General features: G+C 36.2%; 1 protein-coding gene across 4 annotated transcripts in view; it reads right to left on the bottom strand.

The window, feature by feature from the left end:
* mast1b (microtubule associated serine/threonine kinase 1b) overlaps positions 1-7,330 on the bottom strand; it is a 36,972-nt gene extending 29,642 nt beyond the window's left edge. For all 4 annotated transcript variants that reach the window (XM_079882443.1, XM_079882440.1, XM_079882442.1 and 1 more), the window contains exon 1: positions 6,999-7,330. In XM_079882443.1, the coding sequence (XP_079738569.1) occupies positions 6,999-7,037 (39 nt within the window). In that variant the 5' untranslated portion in view covers positions 7,038-7,330. The remainder of the gene's footprint in view (positions 1-6,998) is intronic.
* Between the last annotated feature and the right edge of the window lie 14,115 nt (positions 7,331-21,445).

Genomic DNA, 21,445 nt, shown 5'->3' on the forward strand with positions numbered 1-21,445 from the left:
GTTGTCATGATTGAAATGCATGGTCATAGAATTGTGTTTTTTTTTCTCTCCTAGTAACATAAGAAGCAAAAAGCAATGAAAGCTTTTAAGTTAAAAGTGTGTTTTGAGGCGAACAATTACCTAGAGATGTTGTCATGAGATTCACCTGATCAAAAATATTACAAAAATAAACCGATTTTGTGAACAGCTACAAAAAAAAAAAAAGAAAATTCTAAATGTTTCAGGTTTTCGCATATTAAAGCTCAGCAGGGCTGAAAGTGGCCTTCAGCATCTTCATTTATGACAATAAGAAAGGAAAAGTCTGTTTCAGAAGTGCTGTATTTTTAGCATTATTATTCAGCAACAGAAGATGCTAATCTTGCATTGACTGACTGATCAAAAGCCGCACCACTGCGCTCTAGGCTGCTTCCATGTTTCTTATTGATCATCAATAAAAGTGTGTGTTTCCGTGACAACACAGGCTCTGGTAAAGTGTGCTGGTGTGTGCTGCCGACACGTTAACATCGGGTCACCCTGTGAATAATCCCTCCAGAGGCTCTTAAAAGCTGTGGCTCAGGCTCCGTCTCTATCGACTGTGGTGAAGCGCTCTCTGACTGACCCCACAGGTCAATTACACTGTAAATACCATGAGAGATCACGAGTATTACAGCACACGTGTCAACATATACACTCACACACCACAGATCTTTAGCTGCATGACATTTTTCCCTGCGTCGTTCTGTTGTTTTTAAAGTGCTTTCTACAGTAAGTACCATAAAACAAAATGGCAAAACCATGTTTTTCAAATATAATTTTATTCAAGACAACTATATGTTCAGATATGTCATATGATCTGTTTGGTCTTGGAGAAATATATCTGGTACACTGTTATTGCGGCTGCTGTTGATACTCATTTATCTTTCTCATTAACATTGTACAGTAAATAGTTTTGTCAACACAGACTGAATTAATCTTACTGAGGGTTGAAGTGAAGAGCAAGTCTGTTTTATGATGATTAGCCTGTACCAAAACATCTGGCAATGAAAACATGTATTCGTTTCGGCATTATAAATTCATGAGGCGTTCTCTTCATTAAATTATCCTTCCGTGTAAAGCAACAGAAGGCTGCAGCTCATCTCTTGTTTTTCTGGAGAAAGACGTGGCACTCTGTTTGTTTCACTGTGACTCACGTGTTTAATTTTAGCCAGTAATTGAGTTTCCGTCCTTAAATGCTGTAAAAGCTTCCCAGAAACCCTGCCTGCGGAGGAGAAGAGTAGCCCGGCGAACTGGAGTGGACAGATGGAGCCGAACGAGAACAAACTCTGAGCAGAGATCAGTCGAGCAAAGCACTTCAGATGCAGTAATGGAGCACGAGCCCGAAGCCTGAGAGATGCGTTCAAATATCACACAGTTAGAAAAGATTAGACAGGGGTTTTAAAGCAAATTAGCGCAATTAATATCACAATAATATATGGATGAATTATAAACCGTTTGATAATTTGGTAACAGCCTTTATGTATACTGCATTATATCTTTTCATAAATAATTGCAACCAAATTTAAAATGCATTATAATATTTGTAGATGTATTGTTACATCTGCAATTGGTTGTTTCTTATGTGTTTTAATGCTTTATACTTTATAAAGGTGTAATGATGAGTATATAACTATTATAACTGTGATTCCAATTATTCATTAGGCAATTATAAGGTGCATTAAAGATATATAATTAATTCTTTAAAATACTTTTATAATGCTTTACATATAAAGACATATAAAGCACAGGCGAAGCACTGCTACTTGGGCGCAGAGATAGCGGATTTCAGGTGTTGCGTGATATCTCTGCGTCCAAGTAGCAGTGCTTCGCCTGTGCTTCACCCCAATATAGTCCCAAGTCGCCTAGTCTTAATCTGCATTGCTATTTGTACTCGTTGTGAATATGCAGGCCACAAGAAGGATTTTTATTTATCACTTTTACTCACGACATGCTATCCGGCAACAAAGGATTCCATTCATTATGCTAAGCTAAGCTAGCGGCGGCGCTGCCAGACTAAGACAATGCATGCACTGAGACAAAAATGCGTTTGCCCACCTATCTAAATGTAGGGGAGACGGTGAATAACCCCTATTTCAAAACACGGTGGCGTATTCCTTTACGTAAGGGATAATGTACATCCAGACGGTTGTTATCTCAGAATTAACCCCAACAGGGTGATGAGGAGCGGAGGGGTCTTGCATCAGCCTGAAGGGGTTTATTCTGAGATAACAAACGTCTGGATGTACATTATTCCGCTTATTACACGGCTACTTGCCACATAAGTAAATAATTAGACACGAAATATTGATCTGAGTTGAAATATTTTATTAGGTCTTTAAACGCAAAGCTCCCACGGAGAGAGCATTTGCAGCGCGGCAAGTTCAAACTAGACGGACGTTTAAGAGATACGGTTTACAGTCATACCACTTATTACACATCATTTCGCCACATAAATAATTATGGAGATAAGAGATATTGATTTCAGATTAAACTGTTTTAAAATCGTACCTGTTTGTATCTTAATCCAACTGTGTACAAAACAATTGTCACAAAATGGCAGCAGTGTTTGTATGAAACGAGAGAGCAAGTCCATGATACTAGATGGCATAATTAAATAACCGTGCACAAAATATTGATTTGAGTTTTAATATTTTATTAGCTCACCAAATGAAAAACTTCCACGAAGAAAAAACATTCCTAGCAAGCGTATAGCACTGCTGACTTCAGTGACCCGGATGAGCCTGTGTTTCTGCTTTGAGTGGTTGTTATCTGGGAATAACTTACCGCTGGATGGCGTGATTGACCAATCAGACTCAAGCATTGCACAGAGCCGTGTAATAACATGTAATAATGTAATAATTCCACTTTCATATTTTGACAGACGTACATATTTGCGCTTTAAACCGGTCAGATGGTAAAATGGGTAGATTAACAGACTTATACTGAAGAAGACATTTGAGTCATAAACAGACCATAATAATCACAGAGTTATTTGGTCTGCTTGCCAACCACCCATAATCCCCCAAGAAACCACTAATCATAATCAACATCCTAACAATCATCTTAAGCACCACTTTCTTCAGAAATTGCAAAAATCTGCTTCTACATATTATATTTCTGCTTCTACATACAACACTGATCATCATTGACTCTACTTGCAGATGATCCGGCTGAATGACGACGGGCTGAAAAGCAGTCTGAGCTTTAATGAAATGGCACAAGCTGGGCCTCCTGCCCACCGTTTGGTGCAAACCCATCATTTACTGCGCCAACCCCGTAATCTGAGCGTCATTAACCTAAGAGCGTCTCGCCCGCGTCCCAGCCAACAGCACGCAAAACAGCCTGAGAGTTATCGCTGCGCCTTCTGCCGGGATTTTCGGGATTTCCTCCAACTATTTTTCCTAATGGCTCTCTTCATCAGGAGAAAATGTGCATCAGATGCCTTCAGTGATTAAACGAGAACGGCCAGACTTACGGAAATCTACTGGAGTCTGCGACAAAGTCTCAAGGGTCGATTACAGGAACGAACACGAGGAAGGATGCAGTCAAGCTCTAAAAATGGTGAAAACCATATAAAAATACATTTCATTTCATCTCAGGAAAGCCACGCTTAAAAAAAAAAAAAAAAAATTAAGTTTTTATTTCAACAAAAAATTGCAGCAAGTTTTTGATGAAAATGTCTGTAAAAAAATTGATTCATTCATTTAAATGATAGAAATAAATAAAGTTTTTCTGAGAAACCAGCAGATTTACATTAGTCTGATGAACCGTTTTATAGAAATATTTCCTTAAATTACGACAAAATAATATTCATTTGTAAAATTTATAGAGTTTAAAAAGTTGTGTTGTGGAAATTTTATTAAAAGAAGGATATACTAGTAAATTAGCGCAAAAATGCTGGTAAAGCGGGACGCATAGGCTATAGAAACAAAGGGAACAAGGGTAAGATACGGATAATTCGGTAAACTTTACAATAAGGTTTAATTTGTTTACATTAATCAACCAAATCAGTTAACATTAACAACATTTCTACAGCAATATTTCTAAAGCCATTCAGTGTCCATAGCTTGTTAGTTGGCTGGAAAAATACCTCTATATAGGAGCATATATGCACTAAAGATTAATTATATATATATATTACTATACTTGTTAGTGACATCTAACAGGTATTTAGCAGTGACATTGTCACGCTTTTATATTTACAACAAAATAAGCTATAGCTGCCTGCACATATATAATAGCATTGTAATATAACATCTATAACATATATGTAACGATAAAGTTTGAAATGCCTTCATGAATGAAAAAGCAAAACACACCTGATGCACATTCTTTGTCCTTCATTTTCTAGAAGTTTAGAGTTAAAAACCTCGCTGTATTTTTGTGTAGTTTACTAAGAGACAGTCCATCGCCACCTTCCTCCGACGAAAGTGACTTGAACAAATATTATATTTATAATATAAAATGTATAGCCTATGTTTGAATAAATCTGTCATGAAAATGATTACAGCCACCATTTAAATATCTATATTTCAGATTGAAACATATGTATGTTAGCCTATTAAAAACTATAAAATGTTTGTAAAACTAAATTATTTGAGTGTTGATTATGAAATAAATTTGATTAATGAATTGATCACTGAAAAAAACAACGTTATTTTCAAATTAAAAATTGTGGTTTTGGTCTTTTGGTAAAAAAATCATTTTGATGCATCACTAAAAATATCATCAAAAATGATGATAAAAGTAGGCAACTGATGAGCCGCATGCTAAAACACTCCTGCAATGTGCATGCGGCGCCCTGCTGCATGATGGGAGTGACCTTTGACCTCTGAGACGTGTTGCACCATATGGCAGCAACAGTGCAGCGGGAGGAGGGTGTTAACTGAATAACCGACACAATGTGTGTGTGCGACGCACAGAAGACACCCGAGGGACACGGACACAAACGGTGGAGGGCAATTATTCTCACACTGAGCAAAAAATATGTCACATGTCTGAAAAACACAGGCACACACAATGCCAAGCAATTATATTCGGCATAAATCAAGCCTATTTTAGGACCATTAAGATTTTTTTCTTTGCGTTTTGACATTTTTTATGACAGTTTAACATATTTCATCTCAAATTCTCATTACTGTAAATTAAAATACTGATCATAAATGTTTGCATGGTCGTAAAATGTAGCATGTGCATGTTGAAATATGGTTTATCTTCGTACTTTATGATACAATTTGGTTTGATATTTTTGAATGACACATTTCATCCCAAGTTCTCATTTCTGTAAATGTCAGATAATCTCTGGAACTGATACTGATATATTATTTTTAATTGTAAAATGGCTGGCAGTGTTTGTTGTGCTGCATTTACTTATTCCTGAATCCTGATTTAAACAAAATAAAATAAAATGTTTTTTTAGATTAAAGATTTTTTTCCTACTGTATTTTAGAAATGATCATTCTTTTGCATTGCAATAATGACAAAAATGTGCTTAATTGTCATGAAAATGATGTATGCAGAATGAACACAAAAAAATTATAAATAAATTGCCCTAAAAATAGGCTTAATCTATGTCAAATAGAATTGTGTATTGTTGTGTTTGTATGGTTGATTTTGGGCTGAAATTCTCAGATGACACACAGACCATCCGTCTCTCTCTTTCTTATCATGTCTCAGACTTCATGAACGTCTCTCTACTGATGTGTGTGTGTGCGTGTGTGTGTGTGTGTGTGTGTGATATCATATCAGACTGATTGTGAAACTCTAGATACACAAGCGGATTCTGATGTCGACACACACACACACACACACACACACACACGTCCCAGCAAAGCAAAGGATTCAGATAAGATACTGAACACACACACACACACACACACACACACACACACACACAAGCAAACGTCTCATCGTCATCACAGCTCAGAGCTCCTAAATGTTAAAGCAGCTGAATTATTCTCACCTTACAAACAAATACCGTCAGATGGCATTTATACTGTAACAATGCAACCACATTCAAATACCACAGTATTCATTAAATACAAATCTTTACCATGGTATTTCAAAGAATACCACCACACTATAAAACTGACCTTATGTGGTCCAATTAAATACAAAGTACTTTAAAAAATACCATGGTACTACCCCTATACATGGCCAAAAAAAAAACACAGTATTACCACTGTACATGTCCAGAAAACATGGTACTGCTATAGTGCATGTCACACACTAATACAGTACACACTTATACCATTGTATGCTGATATACACCAAGATGATTATCATGCATATTTACCATGGTATTTCACAGAATACCACTCTCCATTGGTTTGACTGTCATTAGGCTATAGCCTATGTTCCAGTCAGAGTATCAGATAGTAATACCATGCTATTGTTGATACCGTAGTACTGAATGTTTAACATATTTATTTTATACCATGTTACTTTCAAGGAATCTCAAACAATACCATGGTAAGTATGGCGAAAAACCTCAATATTATCATGGCAGCACATACCCAGAAAACATGATTTCACTAATGTTACATGTTTAGAACACACACTAATTCCATGGTATTGAATGACTACCATGTTCATTTACCATGGTATTTCATATAATACCACTCCCCATTGGTTAGACTGTCCTTATATGGTCCAATCAGACTGTTTCAGACAGAAACATCATGTTTTTTTATATATACCATAGTACTGAATGTTTACCATATTCTTACACCATTGTACTTAAAAGAATACCCCATATACATGGCCAAATGCCACAATATTACCATGGTACATGCTCAGAAAACATGATTTTACTATGCTACATGTTTAGAAAACACATTAATACCATGGTATTGAATGACTACCATGTTCATTCACCGAAGTAACGTTAGGCTACTTCAAAGAATACCCCATATACATGACCAAATACCACAGTATTACCATGGTACAGAAAACATTAGTCTGAAGGGATGTGTGTATCTGACCTGCAGTCTCCTGCGCCTGATTATTCCCGAATCATCCATGTCGTGTCCGTTAGAGATGCTGCTTTTGCTGCTGTTGTGTGGATTAGAGGATCCTCAATACGCTTGGGTCCATCGAGACTTTGTTATCAGGACGCCACGCGTTTCGTGTTCATCGTTATCCAGCTCATATCGCGTATCCGAGAAGCTGGAGGAGGAGGATTCACAGGATCACAACACTCGCATCCCAAAGAAGAGTCTGAACGCTCAACGCTGGACTCACTCACGACCGCACGCTCGTGACGTCACATAGGAACGTGCGCGAGATCAACCCGAATGATTCGCTGCGAGCGCGTCCGTTCATTTTAGCATCAGCATCAACATCCCCCCTCTCTCTCGATCTCTCGCTCTCTCTCTTAGTGTTGTTCATTCATGTCATATCCTCTCTATCTCTCGGGGATTTTACAGGGATAGTTCACCCAAAAATGAAAATGCTGTCATTAATTACTCACTCTCGTGTCGTTCCAAACGCGTAAGACTTTCGTTCAAAGCTAATCTATATTAATTTAGTGGTTTAGAGACTCGATCACTTTTTATGATGAAGAGATTGAATTAGGCTTTTATTCACATACACATCAGTTGTGGTTAACGGAGCTCAAGCATCTTCGCTTTACGTGCGAGAGCCAATGCAGTCCATTCTCATGTGTTAGGCTACACATTTTAGCTTCCTCAAGAACCAATGAGGTTCATTCTCCTGTTGCGCATCACGTTCGAGTTTCCTCAAGAACCAATGAGATTCATTCTTGTGAGTTACGCAGCATGTTTGAGCATCAGCAAGAACCAATGAGGTTCATTCTCGTGTTACGCAGCACGATTGAGCTAGAAATGTTCAGATGTCCAATTGACCCATCAGGGTCCCAAATGACCCAACAACGGTTTTCCGATAAGCAGGTGAAGGATTACTGCTCGTTCTGTCTTTTCAGTGTGACGAAGTAGTTTAATTCCAATTTACTTTTATCTGACTCTATTTTATCGCGACCTTGAATTTAGGTTGGAATGCCAATTGGTTATTGGTCATTTCTATGGTAATTTATCTAGACACTTGATTATTCTATTTAATTCTTGACTCTTATTACACTAGTTCATTTGGATACCAATGTTGCCTAGGGTCTCGCGCCGGCCATTTAACGCAGATCCACTGATCACAAATTCGCTAGTCTTGGTCACTGGACAGAGGTCATTGACTATACTATTTAGAGGGCCACTCCAAGAGTTGCATGTGGAGAGAAGCGATGGGGGAAGGAAAGGAAATGTAGATTAAGACATTACTAAGGTGATTGACTGTGATTGAGGTGTGATTGCATCTTGGATGGAGATGCTAAATTTGCAATAGAGAGTTCAAATGTTAATTTCCTCTGTTTTCTCAGAGAGTAGCCCTCTCTTGGTCCAGCATCAGTCCTACAACTCAGTCAAGAGGTCATCTCTCACACCATTTACACATTATGACTGTCTTCAGAACAGGAACCAGTTTGTCCCGATGAGATCCTAATACCACAGAGGAACTTCACATGAAAAGTGTAAGATGACACAGTTAGAAAAGGTCTGATTCTGTGCTAAATGTCTTCATGTTTTCATTGTGACACTGAACGGGAGTGCAGGAGCCTTGTGCATTACTGAGCAGCAGAGGATTCGCTGTTTTTACACCATCTGACATCACTCATCCGTACAGGCCAGACGCTGCGCTGGGATCAGGCCTGATCTGACTGATCTCATTCACTGATCCCTGATTCACAGATGCTGCATGACACACGACAGCAGATTTCTGTCACTACAGCATGCTAACATAGAGCATTTTCTGAGATCTGCCAAAGTAAGTTGCTGCAATGCAATGAACTTTATTTTTAATTTTTTTTTTTTTATTCAATGCTACAAGAACAAGAGGTATTAAATAGTCAATTTTTTAATAAAATTGGAAAGAGAAGAAAAAATACATAACATTCAGCAAGGTTTTTAGCATTTATTTTTTTTTTTTAGTTTGTTCCAAAAGTTAATTTAATCAAATTTATATAATATGAACATTTGGTTTGCTTTTTATGCATATGGCATTTTCCTAATAAAAAAATAATTGTATTATGTGTTCTTCTTTACTTTTTAGTGATTCATTCTGAAAACAAAAAAAAAACAAAAAAAAAAAACATAAAATACACTAATTTCTATTATACAGTCTAGTTTTCTGTTAATATAGGTTTCAAAATCCTTCCAAAATAATCTTTAGTAAATAAAATGTTAAAACAAAGCAAAATTATTTTTTTTCCAGTCCACAAAATTCACAGGTATATGAAATGTTCAGCTTTAATCTTTCCAAAACAAGCTTAAATGGATACATATTTTGTAGGACACTTCTTTTCATTTTGTTATTTATACAAAATTTGTTTAGATTTTCATGCTTTGTTCAAATAGATATTACCAAATAAAGAAGAAAAGCTTGCTGCAGGAAAAAAGCATTTTCTATTTTTTAGAAATAAGACTGATAACTTGTTTGCTGAAATAAACATGAAACATAATGAGGTAATGTGATGATAATGTGTCAGACTACTGTTGTATACTGAGTTTTGTTTCACATTTCATTAGTAGGCTACATATTATCATATTACAGTGCCCTACATGTTTACAGTGGCAATATATTTTGTTTGGAAAGCACATTACTTTAATAACACATGGTGTCCGGAGCATCTGCTCTTCTCTAAAACATCAAACTGAACAGCGTCCCGTGGGGTGTCCAACATAGAAGCAGATGTGAAAAGATGTCGACTGTTAAGCGCTTGACACACTATCATCCTATAGTGACGTCATTGCAGACAGACTCATCAATAAGTCATGGTTGAATCACACGTCTGTAATGATTCACTGTATCTGTGTTCCGGTATCTTGAAAGTCTTCTCAGAAGGTATTGATGGCGATTACTATAATAGGTCAGTTGTATTGCATGGGACACAAGATTGTGCTGAATGCATCACTACCAACACTTCGAAAAATAAAAGAGGCGTTGATGTTTACTGTACAGCAAATGTAGTGATATGCATATATTTTACAATAATAAGGCTCTAAAATTGCAAGAAAATCAAAGCCATGTCCATCTAGTTGTGTTCCAAATTTGAGGTTGAGCCCGCTAAAAGATTTCAAAATACCAATTCAAAATGGTTTTCACAGGATGAATTTTTGAGTGTTTGAGAGATTCCTAATTTATGATGATTACTAAAATATGCTATTTTGTTGAGGTTTATGCTTGAAAGCGAGCCAAATTTGCTGCCAATCTGAAAACTAAACAAAGCTATTCATTATTAATAAATTCTTTGTATGATCATCATACATGGTTAAAAATGAAATCTCATGAATTTGACATGCAAAATGTACTATAAAAACATTTCATTACTACAAAGTAAAACATGTTTGTTTGTTTTTTTAATCCAACCGCTGGGTTACACATATCGGGTCACTATGTTAGGTCATTTTTTAACATTGTTGTGTTATATTAGTAATAACCCAGCAATTGGGTTAAAATAACCCACAGTAAGAAAGGCGCTATGCCAATCCATAGTTGGGTTACTAGTTGGGTTATTTTTAACCCAACATTATTAAGTGAGTGTAAAACATATTTAAAAACAAAATGATTCATTTGCTTGAGAAGAACAATGAATTCCCACTTCAAAGCATAAATCTATGCTAAGTTTTACTAGTAAAACAGCTCAGTTGGGGCTCTAGCTTTGGATGGTTTATAATCCGCTAGTTTTGCAACAGTAGCAGTAGTTTGTGTTCATCTCCATCTCTGTCCATGGTGCTGATCACAAGAACAACTGACTTTACTGTCATTCAGCACCCGCCGCGACCTACATCACACTTAAACTGTGTCATTATATACTGGAAAACGAAACATCAAAGCGTCAACACAAGCAAATGTTCAAGGACATTTCACAAAGAGAACGTTTGAGGGGTTTGAAATGCTAAAACAATAGATTTACTGTTGAAAACCACTTTGTGGAGCATGTTCATATTGTGACTAACACTTTATTTGTTGACATTACTGCAAAAAGAAACAGTATTTTTGTCTTGTTTTGCAATGTAAAATCAAAAAGATACATTTACTTGAATTTATTTTTCTAACTCCATTGAACTAAAAAGTATATACAGTAGTACTTCGCATTTTCAAATCAACCAGTCGATTGACAGAAATGTTGCTCATTCATATTTCTGTGATGATGCAAACTTTAGATTTATGTTTTGTACTTTATCTCACTCTATTAACAAATAGTGTTTTGCTTCTAAGCATAAATCTGACATGATTTCACTTTTTTAAAACATAACATGTTGATGAAAATGTTTTTCAATGATGTTACATTGATTTATTATTCACTAATTTAACAGTGTGTGTGTGTGTGTGTGTGTGTGTGTGTGTGTGTGTAGTTTTACATTGGAAACGGTGTCATTTTTGTCACGTGCCGTATGGGATTTCTGTGATGCTCACACTGACGTCTTGAAGTTGAGCTGAAGATTTAGTCCAGCACAGATGAAGAGAAAACGCTCAATCCTTCAGACCTTCTGCCAGAGACACAGGCTGAGGATCTTACTCCACACACACACGCACACACACACGCACCCACACACACACACACACACACACACACACACACACACACACACACACACACACAAAGCTGTTGACTCATGAGTAACGCTCAGTCGAGTAATACCCAGCAGACGGACATCATTCATTACGCATTCAGTGACAAACGTTGTTCTATGATGGCAGAATGAATCAGTGCTGCCTTATGAGTCTATACATGACATATAGGTGAAGGATTATTGTCATATTTCAAATGAAAATAACATGCTTAAAGGGATTGTTGGCCAAAAAATGTACATTCTGTCATCATAATTTACTTAATGCATTTTCAAACATGCCATGTTTGCCTTTTCCACCACATAAGGGGAAGAAATGCTTTGGTCTTAATTATGTCATAAAGTCAAAATTATGACATACTAAGTAATAATTATGATATAAAAAGTCAAAATTATGTCATAGTTATGATTTAAGATTTTTTGTCATAATCATGACTTTTTAAACTCATAATTATGACTTAGTATGTTATAGGCTAATTATGACTTTGAGGAATGAAGGATGAAGAATGTCATAATTAGGGTTAACCAAAGCATGATTTTATTTTTTTATTTTTTTAAATTTTACTTATGTAGCGTAAATTGGCTTCCGTACATTTGAGATTTACAGCAGAGGATGAGAATTTCAGTGAATATTGAGTTAAATGTGTTTCTCACACAAAGCATCATATGACTTCAGAAGACTTGGAATAGGCCAACAGTGAATTAAGGTTTGTTCACGCGGCACGCCATTTCATAATTACCATAATGATTCTGAACTGTAAAAAGCCTTCACATGCTTGTAGAGCTTGTAATTACCACGTGTAAAGTCGTAATTTTCTGAGAGCTAGGCTACTTGTACCACCTGACCACTGCAGATTTAAGCTGTGTTCGACTTGAAGCGGCGATTGACCGATCGGTGTATGTCATCAAAGTACCGCCAGAGCAATACTATATGGAGATTTATTCCCGGTAATTACGACATGGCGAGAACGCAGCATTATTAGTCATATCGGACTATTTTTTACAGGCCTTGATTTTTGGGAACCCTGGGTCCATTTACAGTGTGTTTGTTTTCATTAGGTGGAAAAGCAAACATCTGCTTTGTGTTCGACATAAAGAAAAGTTCCACATGGGTTAATCGAGAAACATGAGGGTCAGTAAATCATTTTTCATTTTTAAGTGCGCTATCACTTTAAAAAGCTGAGTGAAATGCTCCGCCAGGCGTGCACGAGCAGACTCGTCCTCTCTCCTGAGGATTCGTCATTAGTGGAAAACAGACGAGACTCGCGCGCATCAAACGAATGTGTGAAGGAAAAATTAAAGCCATTTATTACGCTCTTTCTGTGTGTCCCGGTTTCCTCCAGCCAACTCTGATCCCATGGGCACGGTGACCTTGGTTCCTGCTCTCTGATTGGACAAAGCTCAGCTGTCAGACTTTTTTCTTCTTCTTTTTTTTTATATGCCATGAACCAGAAGAGTACAATGAGACATAATCATTAAAAAAAATATAATAATAATAATAATAATAAAATAAAAAATACAAAGTAAATCATGTAAAATAACATAAAAACAGTGCCAGAGGACAATCTTTTTTTTATTACAAACAACAGAAAAAGGGTGCTACTTTATACAACATCATACTGCTTACAAAGCTATAAGCTCTAATTGCATTTTTACTTGTGAAATTACACAAAACAGAACAATAAAGCTTAAATCATTTTAAAGCAAGAAAAGTTAGGTTTGGGGTCATTTCATATTATGAATGTGAAACTTTCCCATTAAAATCTCAGCTGTCACTCAGACTGGTTTGCCAGGCGCGCGCCGCTATAGATCACCGTTGTGCACGCGCGCCCTCTTCTGGTCATAGTAGCCTAGGCACGATTCTGACACCCTCAAGTGATTTTTACCCGTTTATGGTAAAATAGTAGAATATGTTGAATCATCTACGAATCTCACGGAAACCCTGTCTTATCCCAGCCTATTATTTGGCCAGTTTGATATCATTTAGTTATTTTATGACAATTAAGCACTTAATTATGGTAATTACTATAAAGTAAATAATGTTTTATTACATTGAAATGAAATATGTTGGTGTGATATATTGTATATTATTTAATTTTATCAAAAATATTATCAGACTGATATATTATTTAGAATGTAATGCATTAAATTATACATAACTGCAGTATTTGTTTGCTTCATTTTCTTTATACCACACATGTCATTGACTTTTCTTCATGAGATTCACCAATAGATCTGTCTGTCAGAGCAGTTTAATTCATTTATGGTTAATGGACGCTCGAGTAGTCGATTGTTTCCGACAGCGTCGACTAGTGGTTGAAGTTTTACAGTTTTTTTAAAAAAATGCTCAAACACAGCTCTTGAAACTATGGCTCCATTTCTCAAAATTCTACACACACACACACAACATGCAAAACGTCACACATATCTTGCAAACACTTTTTAACTCTTCTAAAAAATATATTTTTTGCATAGTAACTCTCCACACAAACATAAAATGATTAGCCACATACAAGCCAAACTACACACAGATGAAAAAAATGTAAAACACTACTCTCATTATGGCAAGCCGTTTAACTTTTATTCATTTCCAGGATATGAATCCTTGATATCAACAATTCAATTTCCACTAGTTAAAATGATTGATATCAGGAATTAGATTTCTACTAGTAACAATGGCTATTTTTGATATCAGAAAATAAATTACATTTCCACTAGTAACAATGCTAATTCTTGATATCCACAATTAAATTTTCACTATTAAAATGATCATTCTTGATATCAACTATTTAATTTCAACTAGTAAAAACTATCATTCCTGATATCTGTAATTGTATTTTCACTAGTGAAATGTCACCATAGGCTGCCATTGAAAATCCATTGTTGATATCAAGAATTGATTTCTTAGTTGAAATTCCAATTTCACATATCAGAAATACAATTCTTACTAGTAAAAACCTTTATTTTTGATATCAAGAATTCAATTGTCACTAGTTGAAATGTCTATTGATATCAACAATTGAATTGCTACTAGAACAATGTTCATTTTTGATATCAATAATTCCATTTTCACTACTGACAATGTTAATTTCTGATATCATGAATGTGATTGTTACTAGTAAGAAAGACATTTTAGATATCTGAAATAATATTGATATCAGAAATACATTTTCAGATATCAAAAATGAAAAATTTTACTAGCAATTCAATTGTTGATATCAAGAATAGACATTTCAACTAGTAACAATGTAATTATTGATATCAAAAATTGATTTTGAATGGCAGCCTATGGTGACATTTCACTAGTGAAAATATAATTTACAGATATCAACAATTAAATTGTTGATATCAACAATTACATTTTCGATATCAAAAAATGTAATTCTTGATATCAAAAATGTAATTCTTGATATCAACAATTCATATCCTGGAAATGAATAAAAGTTAAAACGGCTTGCCATACTCTCTTGTGTCTTTTGCTAGTTCAGAGTGCAGTGGAGTATAGCACTCGCATGTACATGTGCACAACACTGGACTGAATCAACACTGAACTGACTTAAGCTGAAAAACTACACTATTGGCTCGTTAGAACCGCTTTTCAGGAGAACTGGAATTTGTTACTATTGTGAAGCTGCTGTGAAACAATCTATATTGTATAAAGTACTTTAGATAGTTGACTTTCTGACTTGTCTTGTATTCATATTCTCTGTGTGTGCGTGCGTGCGTGCGTGTGTGTGTGTGTGCCTGTGTGTGTTCCGTCTGGTCAGTAAAGCAGCTTGGCCTGCAGAAGGAAAAGATCAGTTTATTTCAGAGCCAGGGAGACTGATTATCTGCAGCAGGTCAAATGAATGAATGAATGAATGAATGAATGAATGAACACAGTACCGATTTACTGCTCACATATGGACAGACACACATGATGTTCCTGCTGTAATATTCAGTGACTTTGTCTAGAGCATAAATGTAAAGTAGAAGAATTCAATGTAAACTCATACTTTTGTTTTCTGAATTCAGGGTTCAGAATCTTTCTTTACAGAAGTTATAATACCGACACACACACACTTAATACTTAGTGTCAGAGTTTGGATCACATCACTATGATCTGCACTAGTACCAGTGATGACTGAGTTGAGCACAAAGCCTCATCAACAGTAATGGTGTGTTGAGCTCGTTCATGCTCTGAAGGATCTGACGTCACTGTGATCTGAGTGTTGTGTGTTTATCTGCTGTACCAGGTGGCAGTGACTGACCACAGATGCTCAGACGGTCCCGATAATCCCTTCAGGACACGTAAACACCTGAGAAAGACTTACTACACCTGCTGTTCAACAGATGTGACCCATTAACATGACCTCAGCACCACATCACTGTTTATTAGGGGTGTAACAATATATCGTGTCACAATATATCACAATACAAAAATGCAACAATATGTATCGTGGATAGTTCACCCAAAATAAAAATTACCCTGTGAGAAAAAAATTAAATTTTCAGAGTCAGTACTACATTAAACTACAATATGTTGAATATAATGTATAATAATGGGGGAATATTAGTGGGTCCTGATAATGCTTATGTTATAAGTCTTATGTTACCAGTAAAAAGTGGCCTACATTATTTTAAGTATATCTTGCCAATGACAGAGTGCAAACATATTCATCTAAAATAATTCTGTATTTTCAGGTTCAGAATCATGAATATATTTATTCTGGTGTCACCATTGTCCAAGCCTATTCATTTACACCCACAATGTTATATCAAATTTAGCATTTAATCAACAGTACATTTCTTAACCTTTTATTATATGTCTTGGAGTATCGCAATAATATCGTATCGTGAGTTCAGTATCATGATATGTATCGAATCGTGAAATTAGGGTATCGTTACACCCCTACTGTTTATACACTCACGGTTTTAAAATGACAAAAATGTGAATATAATGTATTAAAAATCCACAGACTTATATTGAAGAAATCTAAATCATATCCAGTAACTAAGATCACATTGGCGCAATGGTGAAGGACATAGTTTTCACCTTAATTAATTCGATGTTGATTTTCATGTATTTTTATGTGTTCATGTGTTCACTTTGTATTTCCACTGTGTATGAAATAATGTCCCACATTAATAAACCTGCCTGTCAAATTAAATGTAAGGGATTCTAAATTGGATCCAACAGTTTCTAAATTGAAATTGATTCTAAATTGGATCCAACAATCATTGAAATGATTCGAAATTGGATCTAAAATTTTAAATTGGATCCAACGATCATTGAGATGATTCTAAATTGGATCCAAATTTTTAAATTGGACCCAACAATCATTGAAATGATTCGAAATTAGATCCAAAATTCTAAATTGGACCCAACAATCATTGAAATGATTCGAAATTAGATCCAAAATTCTAGATTGGTCCCAATAATCATCGAGATGATTCGAAATTAGATCCAAAATTCTAAATTGGATCCAACAATCAATGAAATGATTCTAAATTGGATCCAAAATTCTAAATTGTATCTAACAATCATTAAGATGATTTGAAATTAGATCCAAAATTCTAAATTGTATCTAACAATCATTGAAATGATTCGAAATTAGATCCAAAATTCTAAATGGGATCCAACAATCATTGAAATAATTTGAAATTAGATCCAAAATTCTAAATTGGATCCAACAATCATTGAGATGATTCCAAATTGGATCTAAAATTCTAAATTGGACCCAACAATAATTGAAATGATTCGAAATTAGATCCAAAATTCTAAATAGGACCCAACAATCATTAAGATGATTTGAAATTAGATCCAAAATTCTAAATTGTATCTAACAATCATTAAGATGATTTGAAATTGGATCAAATTCGAAATTGGATCCAACAATCACTGAGATGATTCGAAATTTGATCCAAAATTCTAAATTGGACCCAACAATCATTGAAATGATTCAAAATTAGATCCAAAATTCTAAATTGGAACCAACAATCATTGAAATGATTCGAAATTAGATCCAAAATTCTAAATTGAATCCAACAATCATTGAGATGATTCGAAATTGGATCCAAAATTCTAAATTGGACCCAACAATCATTGAAATGATTCGAAATTAGATCCAAAATTCTAAATTGGATCCAACAATCATTGAGATGATTCAAAATTGGATCAAATTTGAAACTGGATCCAACAATCATTGAGATGATTTGAAATTGTATCCAACAACAGTCATTGAGACATTTTCAACTGAGTTTGTTTAAAATTGCACAACTAAAACACATTAAGTCATTTAATAAGACCTGCTGTTGTGGGGTTCTCCTGTCTGATTAGCTCATTTGTTATAATCTGTGTAGTTTATAGACTCATTTCCTTTTGCTAACACGCACTTGTTTGTCTTCTATAATGTGCCATAAAACTGAACTCTAGTCCATAAAACAATCAGCAGGAGAAAATAATGGATATATTACAAGTAATTATGCTTTTCTCTCACAATGCATGCAATATTTACTCTACATTCATTTATAAAGCACTTTCAAACCATAAGAATGGATCAAATTGACTTTGTTTCCTGGGAATCAAACCCATGACCTTAAGCTCTATTTCGGCATGACCTCACTTGAGTTATAAACCTTCATAAGAGTGAATGAGTTTCACACGTCAGATGGCAGATCTGTTTACCTACGTGCCTCTCTGCCAGTTCTAATGAGCTTAACGGATTAAGATCCTCACCTCTACCTGTCCATGCGTGTGCATCTATTTCTCCTCCTGTTGACGCAGTCTGGTGTTTCCCGAAAGGGATCTGACGTGTCTTGGGACTCAGTCTGGCCCTTATAAAGAGGTCCACTCGAGCATCCATGCATTGATCTCATCAGCAGTGCTTGAAGACTTCTCATCTCCATCTGAGAGAACATGGAGCCCATCAGCCACACCGTGAGCGTCCCAGACTCGGTTTATCCCCGCAGGCCGATGCGTGTGGTCCCGAGAGGAGCCTCCTCTAATTTTGTGGGGAGCACCATTGTGATTCTGTCCTCGTACGCCGTGGCGACGTTGGCCATGAACTGCGGCAAAAAGATCCAGGAGGAGCGACTGAAACCATCTGAAAACTGATGCCGAGTGCCTCATCAAGAGCTGCTGCTATTTGATACGGACATGCACCTTGGAGAGACTTTCTTCAATAAAACGATGTGCAGAACGTTCCAGTCCTCAAGGACTCGGGTTGATAAATCTATGAAACTTTGTTGTGATGCTTTTCTCTACGATTCTGCTGAATCACGAAGCCAAGAACAGAGAAACACCATTATCTCTGCATCGGCTGTCATATGAGTCCACGAGAGGACGAGACTCTGGAACAAATGAACCAAAATGAGGCCTATGGGACCAGATTTTACAGTTCTTTTTACTGAAATGTTTTTCATTGTTTGAATTTAAAGATGAAGCCACTTGTTATCACTTGTTTGTATTTGTTTCATTCTAATAGTGAAGCAGAGAGATATGCTGAGAGTTTTGTAAAAAATCAAGTGTGATTTGTTCATGTCAATGTTCTGAATTCATTAAAATGTTTTAATACATTGTGTTTAAAGAGCTTGCTGGACCTTGCTTTATTGGTAATGCACTTCATAGAGCAGATGATATTATTTAACATGAATAGCAGATCAACCCATGCAAACATTAGATATAGTGTGCAGAAGTCTTCAGTAAATATGGTAATGTAATAAGCATGATTCATTTCCACTCTACACGTTTTTTTCACCAGTGTAGTTACCTTGAGAATAAAAAGTCATTTAAAAACTAGATTTGTTTACATATTCTAAATGGTATTTATATGAGCAAAACTCACCACCACAGCACAGGCCCGTTCACACCAAGGATGATAGCTAATGATAACCATAAAGTTTTAATAATCATTATAGTTCCAGGAGAATAGTGAAGTCCCCACACCATGCATTTATAGCGGACGTTGCTAAGCCTCTCCATATAATATAAAGACACATGGTTTGTTTAGTTTGGTTTTTTTATTACACACAGAGACAGTTTTAATCTTATCCCCAAACTGTCTCTAAACAGGGCAAGAGAAATAATCATTCATTCATTCGTTCCCTTGAGCAATCTGACATGCTGTGCTGCTCTTCCCGTGTGTTCACCACTAGATGGGATGGAGCGCTTCTGTTCGGCTGGAAGTCAGTCCTGCCAGCAGAAAACAACAGGCAGTTCTACATTAACCAGATAAAGTGAAACACTATGCAATGCAAAAAAAACAATTGTTTGAAATGAAGGAACGTCTCAGCCTTCGAGTCAGAGACCCTTCGCTAAAGGGATCTTCGAAGACAAGCTTTTTTAATGGATATCAGTGGTGGAGAGTTTCTAAGCTAAATGAACTACTTTTGTGTGGAAATTGGTTATTACTTAATTAATTCACAGCTTGTCTGCTAATATTCAACTATTTTTTTTGGCATTAAATATTTACTTTTGAGTCAGGTTTATTTTGGAGTTTATGTAACGTAGGCCAGTAAGAGCTGTGCGTGTAAACCTCACTCCCCTGGCCTCAAGAGACACGCTAGTGGCTGATGCTAGCGGCTGTAGTCTTTGTTAGCGTGCTTGCCTCCCAAGTTGGAGACCCCTGTTCGAGTCCTGCTTGGAGCGGGTCGAGAAGGACTCGTTACATTTGGTGCCGTGACCCGGATGAGTCAGTTTTAGGGGATGACTGTAACGTAGGCCAGTGAGAGCTGTGTGTGTAAACCTCACTCCCTTGGTCTCAAGAGGCGCGCTAGCGACTGATGCTAGCGGCTGTGGTCTTTAGCCTCCTTGTTAGCGCCTCTTTCCCACGCCGGAGACCCCCGTTAGAATCCGCTCTGAGTGGGTCGAGAAGGACCAGTTACATTTACAACGAAAAAATTGCTATTTCACTGTACGACACTATTTGTTCATTTCTATGGTTCATTTCTCTGCTAACAGAGATCGACAGTTGTTAAACCATTACACTTTCCTTAATGGTATCTCACTATAATAAGAACATCTCTACTTTGAGTAGACTTTCTCATTATAGGCCATTAGTTAACAAAACCACACAGTTTAAACTCCTTTTTAATAGTGGAATACAAATAACCATTGTACTTTGATATTTATCATGATACAGAATGATTATCACATCCATATGCCATTTATGTATTCACAGAGTACATTAAGGTACTTCCAAGAATACCATGGTATTACCCTCCAAAATTGATATGTGTTTGATATTGAAACAGAAAATTGTGGGCCATACATCTAGCTAGGCTGTCTGAGGCTAGGCTAAATTGCGTCCAATTCACCGCTCGCCGGGAGTTTGACTGACAGGTGATCTGACCAATCAGAACGCAGAAACCAACATTTTTTCTGACAAACAAACCAGACGGGAGAGTTAGTAGATTAATTTTGGTGGACTTTAACTTGAAAAATGGTGTGTATTGACGTCTTGCCATGGTCGAAACAACATACCTTCTGATGTTCATTCATGTTTATTGGTGCTATGGCTAGTAGTAAAGAGGAAGAGATGATCAGTTCATTGCCTCTTGAACTGAGGCGTTACAATGATCTGTCACGACACATTAAAGAGCCACAAAAACGGTATGAATTTCTTAAAAAAAAAAACATAAAAACATTAAAGCTAAGACTGTTTCATATCAAACGTAACCTGCTCTGTCTCGTCTGTTGGCGCGTTGTCAGTGTCCTCTCTGCTCCGTGATTTATTTTTTACCATGGCTTGTCGGACGTAGCAACAGTAACTAAGGGGGGCGGGTCATTTGCTCCGTACGAGTGAAACCAGCTC

Source organism: Squalius cephalus, assembly GCF_949319135.1.
Source record: "Squalius cephalus genome assembly, chromosome: 1".
Taxonomy (NCBI): Eukaryota; Metazoa; Chordata; class Actinopteri; order Cypriniformes; family Leuciscidae; genus Squalius; species Squalius cephalus.